General features: G+C 40.6%; 1 protein-coding gene across 1 annotated transcript; it reads right to left on the bottom strand.

Moving 5' to 3' along the window:
* Positions 1-2,770: 2,770 nt before the first annotated feature.
* LMOD3 (leiomodin 3) lies at positions 2,771-12,981 on the bottom strand. Its single transcript, XM_038740774.1, has 3 exons — positions 12,688-12,981; positions 7,575-8,957; positions 2,771-2,859 (listed from the first exon to the last, which is right to left on the bottom strand). Exons 1-3 carry the CDS (start codon positions 12,979-12,981, stop codon positions 2,833-2,835), a joined length of 1,704 nt encoding a protein of 567 aa, XP_038596702.1. The 3' UTR covers positions 2,771-2,832.
* Positions 12,982-13,960: the final 979 nt, after the last annotated feature.

Raw genomic sequence — 13,960 nt, 5'->3', positions numbered from 1 at the left:
AGTCAAGTCTCAAAGACTTTCAATAAAACAAATTAGTTGCAATGTTAGTGAACATATATTAAGAAGGCCCGGTTTTCATATTTATGTTTCCTGAACTGCTTTCTGTGGACCTGGGCAGACTCTTGAGGAACAAAAACATCAATATTGTACCAATGACTAAGGGATTATAAGAGCCTTTGCACAAATGGATTTGAGAATCTATGCCCAAGTCTATGTGTCAAGGGCAAAAAACTCCCTTATTAATTTGTGATTAAAAGTACAAATAAGAACATCTTCCATTTTCTTTCAAATATAAATGATGATGACATGTATTAAGTGCTTACTATGTGCAAAGCACTGTTCTAAGCACTGGGGAGGTTACAAGGTGATCGCGTTGTCCCACAGGGGGCTCAATCTTAATCCCCATTTTACAGATGAGGTAACTGAAGTACAGAGAAGTTAAATGACTTGCCCAAAGTCACACAGCTGACAATTGGTAGAGCCGGAATTTGAATCCATGACCTCTGACTCCAAAGCCCCTGCTGTTTCCACTGAGCCACGCTGCTTCTCTGAGTAAATGGTGCAGTAAATGAGACTGCACCATTACAAATGTGGATTCCATTTTTTTTAAAACTGAAGTTTATTTTGCTTATTTAGATTTAGTGACCAGTTCAAATAATGGAAATATTTCATTCTATGAAGAAGCAGCAGTTTGTGTCAAAATTGAACAATCACCAATTTTTCCTTCAAAATCAGGACATAATCAAGTAACAAAACAAATGGCATGATATTAGATACTGTATTTATCAAAATCATTTCTCCCCCAAATTAAATGTGATTTTTCTACCACACCCCACACTTTGGGCAAACACTATTTTGTATAAATCAACCAGTGGTGTTTATTGAGAACTTACTGTGTGCAGAATACTGTACTAAGCACTTGGGAAAGTATTGTATAGAAGACGGGATCCCTGCTCACAAGAAGCTGACAATCTATAGAATAAATTTCTATTAATTTGTGATTTGTGCTAATATTTTGGCTAGCTAACAATTGATGAGTAAGGTTTACATCAAGCCCTGTGAGTGACAAATACTTTTCCTGTCATGTCTGCTTACGATTGACATTTGCTCATATGTCTGCCAAGAAAGCAGGGCAGGTTATGAAGGAATGGGAAGGGTTAGGAGATTAGGGAGCTACTATTTAAGAGAAACTGTATTCAATGACTTGTAGGTCTCTTCTGACCAGCTCAAGACATTGAAAGGAACCTGAAGAGAGTTTCACCCTGACAGGGTTCAAATTGTGGTATCAAATCTGATACCACAGGGCAAATGCTTATGGAGTAGAATTGTAAATATCTGATGTAGTAAAACTCAGTGAACTAACTGCAGCACAGTAAGGCAGAAAGGTAGAAATATACTATTAAATGCTACAGAGGTATTTACTAGTGGAAAGCCAAGTGGAAAGCATTCAGTTTATTGAATAATTCATAAAACTTGCTGTTTCAGCATCTGGAAATAGAATATACTATGTTTCTACTAATTCACTAAAATAAATTTGAGATAAACTAAACACCTACTCTATTAAAATATTTTCCCCAATCCCACATTTTATCAACTTTTCTATGATTTTTTTGATATACTGAATGTTACAAATTATAATGTCAGATGGGTAGCATTGTTCCCCTAACTACCACCTGGATTCTGATGAATAGCCTGACTGAACTCCTTATCTTCTCTCCCAAACCCTGCCCTCTCCCTGACTTTCCTGTCACTGTAGATGGCACTACCATTCTTCCTGTCTCACAAGCCCGCAACCTTGGTGTCATCCTCGACTCCGCTCTCTTGTTCACCCCACACATCCAATCCGTCACCAAAACCTGCTGGTCTCACCTCCACAACATCGCTAAGATCCGCCCTTTCATCTCCATCCAAACCGCTACCTTGCTGGTTCAATCTCTCATCCTATCCCTACTGGATTACTGCATCAGCCTCCTCTCTGATCTCCCATCCTTCTGTCTCTCCCCACTTCAGTCTATACTTCACTCTGCTGCCCAGATCATCTTTGTGCAGAAACACTCTGGATATGTTACTCCCCTCCTCAAAAATCTCCAGTGGCTGCCCGTCAACCTACGAATCAAGCAAAAACTTCTCACTCTCGGCTTCAAGGCTTTCCATCACTTTGCCCCCACCTACCTCACCTCCCTTCTCTCCTTCCACAGCCCAGCCCACACCCTCTGCTCCTCTGCCGCTAACCTCCTCACTGTACCTTGTTCTTGCCTATCCCACCGTCGACCCCTGGCCCACGTCCTTCCCCTGGCCTGGAATGCCCTCCCTCCACACATCCACCAAGCTAGCTCTCTTCCTCCCTTCAAAGCCCTACTGAGAGCTCACCTCCTCCAGGAGGCCTTCCCAGACTGAGCCCCCTTTTTCCTCTCCTCCTCCCCATCCCCCCTGCCCTACCTCCTTCCCCTCCCCACAGCACTTGTATATATATATTTGTACAGATTTATTACTCTATTTTACTTGTACATATTTACTATTCTATTTATTTTGTTAATGGTGTGCATATAGCTTTAATTCTATTTGTTCGGACAATTTTGACACCTGTCTACTTGTTTTGTTTTGTTGTCTGTCTCCCACTTCTAGACTGTGAGCCCATTGTTGGGTAGGGACCGTCTCAATATGTTGCCGACTTGTACTTCTCAAGCGCTTAGTACAGTGCTCTGCACACAGTAAGCACTCAATAAATACAATTGAATGAATGAATGAATAGCCTTTGAAACACTCTTCAGCGGTACTTGAGTAGTCTTTTTTTTCAAGTTTCTTCTTTCTTCTGAATTATTCTATTGCTCTTTATTCCAGTTCTTTTGGCACTTGCACCTGTGTTCCAAGGAAAACCAAGGAAAAAATATGACCATTGGGAATATTCAATCAGTACTATTTGTTGAGTGTTTACTCTGTCCAAAGCAATATGGCTGTTGCATAGCAATAAAAAACCCCCACATCCAAGCTAATCACATCAGAAGATTCAAAATGGACTAGGAAGCTAAGAATGCAAATAATGCAAATTGTTTTCCACCTGCTTTAAAATGAGTCTTCTAGAGTACACTCAAAAGTTAAACCCTAATAAAGTAGGGAGAAACATATTATTCTGAGAGCTATTTGAGCTTTTCACTCCTTGAACTTTCAAAAATTACAGAAGAAAATTCCAGTCTTATATCCCCTTTTCACAATACTTTCTCCTAGAAACTCCAGAAGTTGTAGATCCTAAGTAATGGGTCAATCTCATTTATTTTTGAGTTAATAAACTAGAGTTAATTTAGTGATGCAGTAGTTTTTGGAAAGTTAATGTTTTATCCTAGCTTCATTGCTAAGTAGGATATTGCAAATTTCTTTCAATAAGCCACAGCTTCAGATAGGATATATTAGCAAGTCATAAAGCTTTTTGGTAGAATTTAGTAGAATTCTTGTAAGTGCTTGATGTGAGAAAGACATTTGGCAGTGGTATAATTTGTGTGTCATTTTAATTGGCGGAATTAGAAAATGACAGATTTTAGGTACAGACACTGGTTTTACCCCTAAAATATAGCCAGATGGTTTCAGTGCCATCCTGACAAGAAGCAATATGGCATCTAACTGCACTCCACTGATTTTCTTATAGAATTTCTGAGACTGAAAATGCTGTTCAAGAAAGGAAAGGATAACAATACAGCAGCAGTGGCATTGTAAAGTAGCTAGAATGTTAATATAGCCATGCCTTGTTCTGTTACATTGTATCTCTTCAAAACCAAGAAAACTTGATTATGTATAAATGTAGATACCTCAGACATTTAAACAGGTGCATTACACTGAGCTTTTTCTTGGAGAAAATATAGATATACTTCTATACAGCCAATCAATCATACTCATTGAGTGCTTACTATGTGCAGAGCACTGTACTAAGTGCTTGGGAGAGTATAATATAACAGAGTTGGTAGGCACATTCCCTGCCCAGAACGAGTTTACAGTCTAGAGGATGTTTTCAGTCAACCTGAAAAAAGGCCTAAGATTTTGACTCTGCCACAAAATTAGGATGAAGGTTAAGTGTCATTGAATCATTTCCTATTCATAGCGACTCCATGGATATACTTTCTCCAGAATGTCCTGTCCTCTGCCATAATCCGCAACCTTTCTAAAAAATCATTCTGAAATTTACAAAAGTTGGAGAGATGGTTCCTTCTGAATATTATAGTTTTATTTTTTAATACTGTACTTCAGTTGCCCCTTTACCATGGGTAGCCAATTTCAAAATTCCACTTCAAATGAGTGGAAAAAAGAATGATCACCAGTGAAGGGGTGAACCCCATTAAGTTAGTCAAAAGAATATGTAACTAGATGAAGGAAATGGATATGCATCAGGAAGCATGTCTGCCATGTAGGGTATTATATCTCTTAGCCACTTACCTGTTTCTAAAAATCAGTTATTTCTGAACACATGACCCCCCTGCCCTGCCCCCAACCTTGTAAATAGCCTACCAAATCCAGGGGGCTCCAATAGTCATCTGTAGTTCAACCAAAGCAGAGTTCATCTGCCAGTTGTATTTGTGGTAGTTGATATTAGATCAAGTAAAATTACTCTTAATTGCATGCTTAGGTAAGGGAGTATTAGATAAAAAATAGAAAATAATTTCATAAAACTTAAGTGATCTTTACAGTAACCCTAAACATATGTTATATTATTCTTTTAGTTTCATATGAATAAAATAACAAGAATAGAAATATACAGGAATAACAGTACTGTTATTGGGTAAGGCCCAATATTCTCTCAACAGTACCAACAGGGTGATGATTCCTTTCTTTGATGTGCCCTCTAGCATCTTTAACTTTCTCTCTACATCCTTAATGAAAATTAGGAAACAGCAATATTATTTTTTTCCACAGAAGTAGGTCCTGGACTTCTAGATGCTATAACTGGGATGCAAGGAGGTTGGAGTTGAGAGAAGCATCATGGCCTAGTGGATAGAGCATGGGCCTGGGAATCAGGAGTCAGAAGGAAGGTTCTAATCCCAGCTCCACCACTTGTCTGCTTTGTGACCTTGGGTAAGTCATTTAACCTTTCTCTATGCCTCAGTTACCTCATCTGTAAAATGGGGATTAAGGCTGTGAGCCCCATGTGGGTCATGGACCGCAACCAACCTGATTACCTTGTATCTACCCCAGAGCTAAGTACAGTGCCTGGCACATAGTAAGCACTTAACAAATACCATTTTTTAAAAAAAGTTGATTCCTCAAAAATATTTGTTCCAGAGACTAAAGCTAGGCTCCCCAGAATAGCTGTTTGGTGATGGAAGGGCAAGTAGCTCTTTAAAAAGACCTTCTTCCTCCACTTACTTTTTCCTAGCCTGTGAGCCTGCTCTCCTCTCCCTTCCTTTGTTGAGGTCTTTTTATGGAGTGCCTATTGTACACTTCTCTCTGAATTCCTGTGGGCCCTAACTGAAAAAACAGCCTAGGGAAGCATTATGTTAGACAGGTTTCTGTGGGTAACAGCAGTTTCTTCATGTTCTAGAAGGATGAAATAGAGACTTTTGAAGACTATCAATACGCCAGCCAGGAGAAAACATAGAATGAAGTTTAACAAATTAATACCACAGGAATTGAGAGAATCAAGATTAAAATAGAAATGAGAACCAATATTATATATGTTGACTAAAATGTTTACTTAAGTTGCTATTTACCATAAAATTCATCTTTAAAACACTGTTAAATACTAATTTTCAAATACCAATGTCTGTCATAATACTTGGAAATTTAGAAACCAACTTTTTAGTTAATGAGATTCTGTAGTCTCCAAACCCATTCTTTCAACTTATAAAGGCAGGTAAGGATACCAAATATCCTTATATACCCTTTCACTGATTCTACCCTTTGGAAAGAAAGAAAGGGAGGGGAGGAGGGAAGAAAGTAATAAACAAGGAAAGGAAGGAAATAAAGTTAAAGGTGATGGGTAAAGACTGTACGGCTGTAACTATGAAATGTAAGAATAAGTTAACCCTTAGAGGTTTTTAAAACAAAGCATTGATGTTTCCCTGGAAACTGTTTATTCAAAGTTTTATTTTTAGTAAAAATAGAAATGGTCAGTCATCTACTGATTTTAGAGTACTGGATATTTTATAAGTACAATTTCTGAGCAAAAGTACCTTCGTCCTAGTCTCCTGCCCCTCCCCACCCCAGAGAGGAGGTATTGCAATCTCCTCCAGAGCTGCAGCTGGAGTGTTTAGGAGCTGGCCAGTTGGTCTGGGATTTCCCAACACCAATTGTCCAGGTTGAGGGATGAGGCCTATGACCTGCTTTTCAGTCCTACCATCGCCATATGGGAGGAGAAAGGCAAGCTGGCCAGTATTGGGTTAGAAAGTTGCTAAGTGCTTAGTACAGTGCTCTGCACACAATAAGCACTCAAAAAATAAGATTGAATGAATGAAAGATTGAACACGGTTCTCTCCATCTCCAAAGCCCTTCTCTCTCTCTCTCTTTTTTAAAAAAACAGCGTATTTGTTAAGCGGTTACTATGCGACAGGCACTCTACTAAGTACTAGGGTAGATACAAGCTAATCAAGTTGGACACAGTCCATATCCCCATTTTATAGATGTGGGAACTGAGGCACAGAGAAGTGAAGTGACTTATCTAAGGTCACAAAGCAGACAAGTAGTGGGACCAGAATTAGAACCCAGGTCCTTCTGACTCCCAGGCCCAGGCTTAAGCCACCAGGCCACTCTTCTTCTCCGGAAGTCCTCCTTAATTAATCTCTCATCTCCCCACCCTATTTCTCCCCCATCTGCCACACCACCTCAGCATTTGGGTGTTCACACACCCCCATAGCACTCATGTACTTATCTTTATACTCCATTGTTTCTATCTGTTATTTATTTTAGTGCCAATCTCTCCCACTAGACTGTAAGCTCCTTAAGGGCAGGGATCATGTCTGTGTATGCTCCCAAGCAGTTAGAATAGTGTTCTGCACACAATAAGTGTTCAACTGCTCTTGTTTGAAAGTTAAGCTGCCCTGTTAGAAATTTAAAAAGGAATGGTGCAAAAAAAAGAAACTACCTAGAAATGTTGTTCTTAAAATAAATGGGATGCATGTTGGGGTTACATTACATTTTCATTCAATAGTATTTATTGTGCGCTTACTGTATGCAGAGCACTGTACTAAGCTCTTGGGAAGTACAATTCAGCAATAAAGAGAGATATTCCCTGCCCACACCAGGTTTACATTTATTTCATTGAAGCAGTGTGGTCTAGTGGAAAGAGCAGGGGCTTGGGAGTCAGAAGGCCTGGGTTCTAATTCCAGCTGTGCCGGTTGCCTGCTGTGTGACCTTGAGCAAGTCACTTAACTTCTTTATGCCTCAGTTTCCTCAACTGTAAAATGGGGATTAAAAACCTGTTCTCCCTCCTACTCAGACTGTGGAACTGGGAGACTGTGTCCGACCTGATTAAATAATATCTCCCCTAGTGCTTAGAACAGAGCTTGACACACAACTCTTAATAAATACCATAAATAATAATAATCAAATAGTTACAAGATGTAGATATAGGATTTTCCCCCCTTAATACTTACAGGTTTAAGATATGCAACATTGCTGTGACGAATGTCATTCAATAACTGGTCTCTAGGGGTGATTTCAACTAGAGGAGGTGGCCTGCTCCTTGGAACAGGCTTGAGGGTTTTGATCACATCTTTGAGATTGGTTTTTTCTGGTGGTTCTCTGAATTCTGGCATTCTAGACTTGCGCTGGATTCTCTTGAGCTTGACCACTTTAAAGGAACCAGGCTCAACATTGTATTTTTGTTCAGATTGAGGTGAACTTCTAGTCATTTCATGTTTTTGGCTGAAAGGTGTTGTATGGGAGATGGGAGGTTTAGGAGACTTCAGTAATTCACGCATCCTTGAGTCTGGCATTGGTCCTCCGAGCATCTCCCACATACCAGGAGGCAGCCCCAGACCATTTTCTAACATAGCGATTAATTCTTTCTGTTCTCGGAGTTGGTGCTGTTTCTGCTCCTCTTGCCTTTTCTGTCTCTGTTTGTCGAGATTTCTAGTGAGCAGATTAGTTACCACCATTCTGGGTCCTGGAAGCTCAAAATGGTAGCCCAACTTCAGCAGTGTACTGTTAGCTTTCAAAAGTCTGGATATTTCCATTTCTGCATGATGGCCTAGCATGTGTCTCTGATTGTGGAAACGGAGTTCTGTGAGTGTCTCATTATATTGGAGACACCTCATGATGGCTACAATTCCTTTACCTGTGATGAAATTGGACTCAATATTGAGGGTAGTGATACTCCTGTTTTCACGTAACATGTTGGCCAGAGCAAACGCTGTGTTTTCATCTGCTCCCACATTAGCTAAGCTAAATGTTTTTATGTGTTTGTTTTTCTTCATTGCATTGACAAAGTCCAACAGCATTTCTTTGGGGATGTTTTCAATATTGTTCAAATTGAGTTCCTTCATGTCTGGATCATTTTTTCGAACATTCCTTAAGCTTTCATCTAAATTGGTTTGATTTCCCGAAGGCCTAGCACTGATTTTCATAAAGCTAGTATCCAAGGCTAACTTTTTGGGATCTAATTTTGATATTTTTTTCTCACTTTTTTCAGGGTTCTCTGACTTTTCCTTTGAATCTGAGGCCGCTTTATTTGGTATCTGTTCACTGTTGCTGGTTTCACCCGTGTTTTGCTCCTTTACTCTCTTTTCTCCATGTTCTTCGGGTTCTTCTTCCTCCTCTTCCTCCTCCTCTTCCTCCTCTTCATCATCCTCATCATCATCGTCCTCTTCATCTTCATCATCATCATCATCATCATCATCATCATCATTTGTGTTCTGGTCACCTTTGGTGTTTGTATCTATGTTATTTACTCTTTCTTTATTGAATTTTGCTGTTTCAATCTGCTGCACATTTCTACTACCCATTCCTAATTCTTGAGCTTTTTCTGCACGGTTTTTCTAGAGGAAATAAATTATAAAAATGCTAAAGCATACAGATTAGTTCTAGAAAATTGTACCAAAATTCCAAAACAAATTGAAATAATATTTTCAAAGGAAAAACAGAATTATAATCAGTCAATCAATCAATCAATCAATTGTATTTATTGGGCGCTGACTGTGTGCAGAGCACTGTACTAAGCGCTTGGGAAGTACAAGTTGGCAACATATAGAGACAGTCCCTACCCAACAGTGGGCTCACAGTCTAGAAGGGGGAGACAGAGAACAAAACCAAATATATTAACAAAATAAAATAAATAGAATAGATATGTACAAGTAAAATAAATAAATAAATAAATAAATAAATACATAGAGTAATAAATATGTACAAACATATATACATATATACAGGTGCTGTGGGGAAGGGAAGAAGGTAAGGCAGGGGGGATGGAGAGGGGGGTGAGGGGGAGAGGAAGGAGGGGGCTCAGTCTGGGAAGGCCTCCTGGAGGAGGTGAGCTCTCAGTAGGGCCTTGAAGGGAGCAAGAGAGCTAGCTTGGCGGATGTTGGGAGGGAGGGCATTCCAGGCCAGGGGGATGACATGGGCCAGGAGTCGATGGCGGGACAGGCGAGAACGAGGCACGGTGAGGTGATTAGCGGCAGAGGAGCGGAGGGTGCGGGCTGGGCTGTAGAAGGAGAGAAGGGAGGTGAGATAGGAGGGGGCAAGGTGATGGAGAGCCTTGAAGCCCAGGGTGAGGAGTTTCTGCCTGATGCGCAGATTGATTGGTAGCCACTGGAGATTTTTGAGGAGGGGAGTAACATGCCCAGAGCGTTTCTGGACAAAGACAATCCGGGCAGCAGCATGAAGTATGGATTGAAGTGGGGAGAGACACGAGGATGGGAGATCAGAGAGAAGGCTGATGCAGTAGTCCAGACGGGATAGGATGAGAGCTTGAACAAGCAGGGTAGCAGTTTGGATGGAGAGGAAAGGGCGGATCTTGGCAATGTTGCGGAGCTGAGACCGGCAGGTTTTGGTGACGGCTTGGATGTGAGGGGTGAATGAGAGAGCGGAGTCGAGGATGACACTAAGGTTGCGGGCTTGTGAAACGGGAAGGATGGTAGTGCCGTCAACAGTGATGGGAAAGTCAGGGAGAGGGCAGGGTTTGGGAGGGAAGACAAGGAGTTCAGTCTTGGACATGTTGAGTTTTAGGTGGCGGGCAGACATCCAGATGGAGATGTCCTGAAGGCAGGAGGAGATGCGAGCCTGGAGGGAGGGGGAGAGAGCAGGGGCAGAGATGTAGATTTGGGTGTCATCAGCGTAGAAATGATAGTTGAAACCGTGGGAGCGAATGAGGTCACCAAGGGAGTGAGTGTAGATTGAGAACAGAAGGGGACCAAGAACTGAACCTTGGGGAACCCCCACAGTAAGGGCATGGGAGGGGGAGGAGGAGACTGCAAAAGAGACTGAGAATGAACGACCGGAGAGATAAGAGGAGAACCAGGAGAGGACGGAGTCTGTGAAGCCAAGGTTGGATAGCGTGTTGAGGAGAAGGGGGTGGTCCACAGTGTCGAAGGCAGCTGAGAGGTCGAGGAGGATTAGGATAGAGTATGAGCCGTTGGATTTGGCAAGCAGAAGGTCATTGGTGACCTTTGAGAGGGCAGTTTCCGTGGAATGTAGGGGATGGAAGCCAGACTGGAGGGGGTCGAGGAGAGAGTTGGTGTTGAGGAATTCGAGGCAGCGTGTGTAGACAACTCGTTCAAGGAGTTTGGAAAGGAATGGTAGGAGGGAGATGGGGTGATAACTAGAAGGTGAGGTGGGGTCAAGAAAGGGTTTTTTTTAGGATGGGAGAGACATGGGCATGTTTGAAGGCAGAGGGGAAGGAACCAGTGGAGAGTGAGCGGTTGAAGATGGAAGTTAAGGAGGGGAGAAGGGACGGAGTGAGAGATTTCATGAGATGAGAGGGAATGGGGTCAGAAGCACAGGTGGCCGGAGTAGCACTTGAGGGGAGGGAGGAGAGCTCCTCTGAGGATACTGCTGGGAAGGATGGGAGAGTAGCAGAGAGTGTTGAGAGCCGGGGGGTTGGAGAAGGGGGTGTAGTGACTTTGTATGTGAAGGAACAGGTCTTTGACATATTACTGAAACCATTCCTCATAATGCCAAAATAAAGCTTATTTTAAGCATAAAACCTTATCTTATGCCTTAAATCATTTTTGAGTAATGAACTTAAGTTTTTTTGAAAGATAGAATAGTTGCATAGTTTCTATGCAAAGTGATAGTCCAGGATGCTTTAACTTTTCAATGTTATAGTCTCCTGTATAAGTGTTTGTCTACTTCTTCTATGGAAGTCAACGTAATGAAAAGTGGCCTGAGTTTGCCTTTTGTAATGTGATCTCTGTTTCCGTAACCTTTAGAGAGTTAGGCCCTGTGGGTGGCAGATGAACACAAAAAAGAAATGAGCGAAGGAAGGAAAGAAAGAAGGGGACAGACAGGGTTGATTTGCGGAGGGATATTTAAAAAGCAGTTGCTTATGATAGAGCAGATAAATGGCTTTTATGCATGACATTTATTTAAGCGTTGTATTCTTTTTAGACAATTTAGCCATATTTGGGCAACCACTGGATTTGTTCAAGACACATAAAGCTTGGAGCTTAATAGGCAATTGATACATCGGTGCACTTCCCAATTCTCACAGCAGGGGATGCTATTTGCTAAATTGTAAAAGGAGAAACTTTTAATAGTGCAAATTGTTCATTCATTCAGTCGTATTTATTGAGCGCTTACTGTATGCAGAGCACTGTACTAAGCGCTTGGGAAGTACAAGTTGGCAACATATAGAGACGGTCCCTACCCAACAGCGGGCTTACAGTTTAGAGGGGGGAGAATTGTGCTTTTCATTAGTGTAGTTCTTTTTATTTTTAGGGTGATTATTCATTTAAGGGTCAAAGAATCCATGTTTGTACAACATTTTCTCTATGACCTAGGGTAATATGATCAATCTAGAAGCTGGTTTTAAGAAAAGCTTTAATAGGAACTCAGTGAATGTGTGTATGCTACTGATGAGGAAACCAGTTTCCAAAATCTTGAATTACCACTGGCCTGATAACAATGTCACACAGTGTATCTAAGATGGCTAGCATAAATGTAAGTCGCTTTTACTGAGGGTTTTTTTTTTTCAAATTTAGTCATTATCAATGTACCATAAAGAGCAAGTATTTGCAAACTATGTCTATGGATTTTTCTGTATTTAGATTATGAATTAAACAGTTTGCATTGAAAACTTGTTCTTCCAAATACTTTTCATTTCAATTTATTAACTACTGACGTGTATTCTTCACACATAAATTAACCCGAAAGGATTTCAGCTATAATATGCTAATGTTTCCCATCTTTCAGGATAAGAAAGTATTTTTAAAAGCTTGAATTGCTTTCATGGTCTTCCTTTAGCTTTTGAGTATGTACTTTCTACTGTTAAATTTTATAGTAGCCATGTACTTACACTTGATAGACTTACATTTCATTAATTTCAAGTTTAAAGGAAAATTAAATGAGAACAATTTCACAGGTTCTATTGAAGATAGACTTTCTAAAAATCTTTTAAAGCTCAAGTACAGGTGCAGGTATTGTATTTTAGGAGGTAGTACTGAAATAAATGAAAAGCATTAGAGGCTTTAAACTTTAGACATACATAGTTACTATTTGTCCCATAAGTATCAACTTGATACATAAAAAGTATTGGAGATTTACACTTGTTACCTCAGATGGCAAAAGGGTGACAGGAACTCTTTCATCTTCCAGCATGCGTCTTGATGCCTTCTGCCAATACATGTAATCAACAAGAGATCGGTGATCAAAGTTTCCGGTTGGAGATTTCTCGGTTTGATCCTTCTGAATCATTCCCACTGGCAGGTGAGGATCTGGAGCCATGACTTCCATTTCTGATTGCAGTTCCCTAAGTTCTTCAGGGGACAAATTTGCTAAGATTTCATCTTCATCAATGTCTTCCCCAAAATCTTCCTCTTGATCAGAATTTTGGTTGTGCTCAGACATTTTCTCTACTATCAAGTGAGGACTAGGTTCCAAGGGATAAATTGATAAATGGGGAAGAAATGCTGAGATAGCCTCAGGCTATTGTGGCACGAACTTTTAAGTATTTGTGCTTTTTGTTGGTTTTTTTTAACTATGATGGTGCTTGATGAGTTGCTGTGAGAGTGTCTGAGACTAAACCTCATGCTGGGTCTATATTAAGCAGTTCTTGGCTGGGTAGGAAGAATTATTGAGCTACTACTGTGCTCTGTTTTCAGCAACCTGAGTCAGCTGTGCAAACCCTTCTGACATTTCAGTACAGCTGGTAATGTTCACCATTGAGTAACATTTGGTGGCTATTTTTTAGCTCAAGCCTATAAGAATAAAACTAAAAATACTTTCTAAAAACATGCACAACTGTAATTTAGCCAAACCTACCCCGGTAGATCAGTTCCTAACCTTCCAAATACATTGAGGGTGGATTCATGTTGAATTTAAGTGCTGAAATCTGCTTTCAGGTTTCTCTTGACCAATTCAAGTGGCTTGGCTACTTTTGAGTAAAATAACTCGTTAAAAATTTTAATCCCCAATTATTAAAATTAGCCCCTACAACATCACGATGTACATCAAGCAAAGAGTTTCCAGAATTGCCTGAAATAGTTGTGCCAGTGGTTGCATCCAGTTATATCAACTTTTTGAGTGGCAAGCTCAGAATGGGGGAATGGGACCTCCAGAAAACAAATATACATAGTACTTCATTAATTGGATGAATCAGGACAGGGTGTGATCCAGAGAATGGAATTCCAAATAATTCAGGGATTTAATTTGAAGTGCAGAAAAAACAAAATCAAACCACTTTATGCAAGGGTAATCAAAGGACAGCCTGTGCAAACAAGGCCTTCTGTTCTCAGAAGCTATCGGTGAAGATTGGTCATAGAGAAAGGTGACAGATTTCTTCAATAGCCAACTGAGCTGTGGGGAGTGGCTCTGGTTTAGCTGCTGT

The sequence above is a fragment of the Tachyglossus aculeatus genome, chromosome X1 (genome assembly GCF_015852505.1).
Source record: "Tachyglossus aculeatus isolate mTacAcu1 chromosome X1, mTacAcu1.pri, whole genome shotgun sequence".
NCBI lineage: Eukaryota > Metazoa > Chordata > Mammalia > Monotremata > Tachyglossidae > Tachyglossus > Tachyglossus aculeatus.
This window is presented reverse-complemented; position numbering and strand designations above follow the sequence as displayed.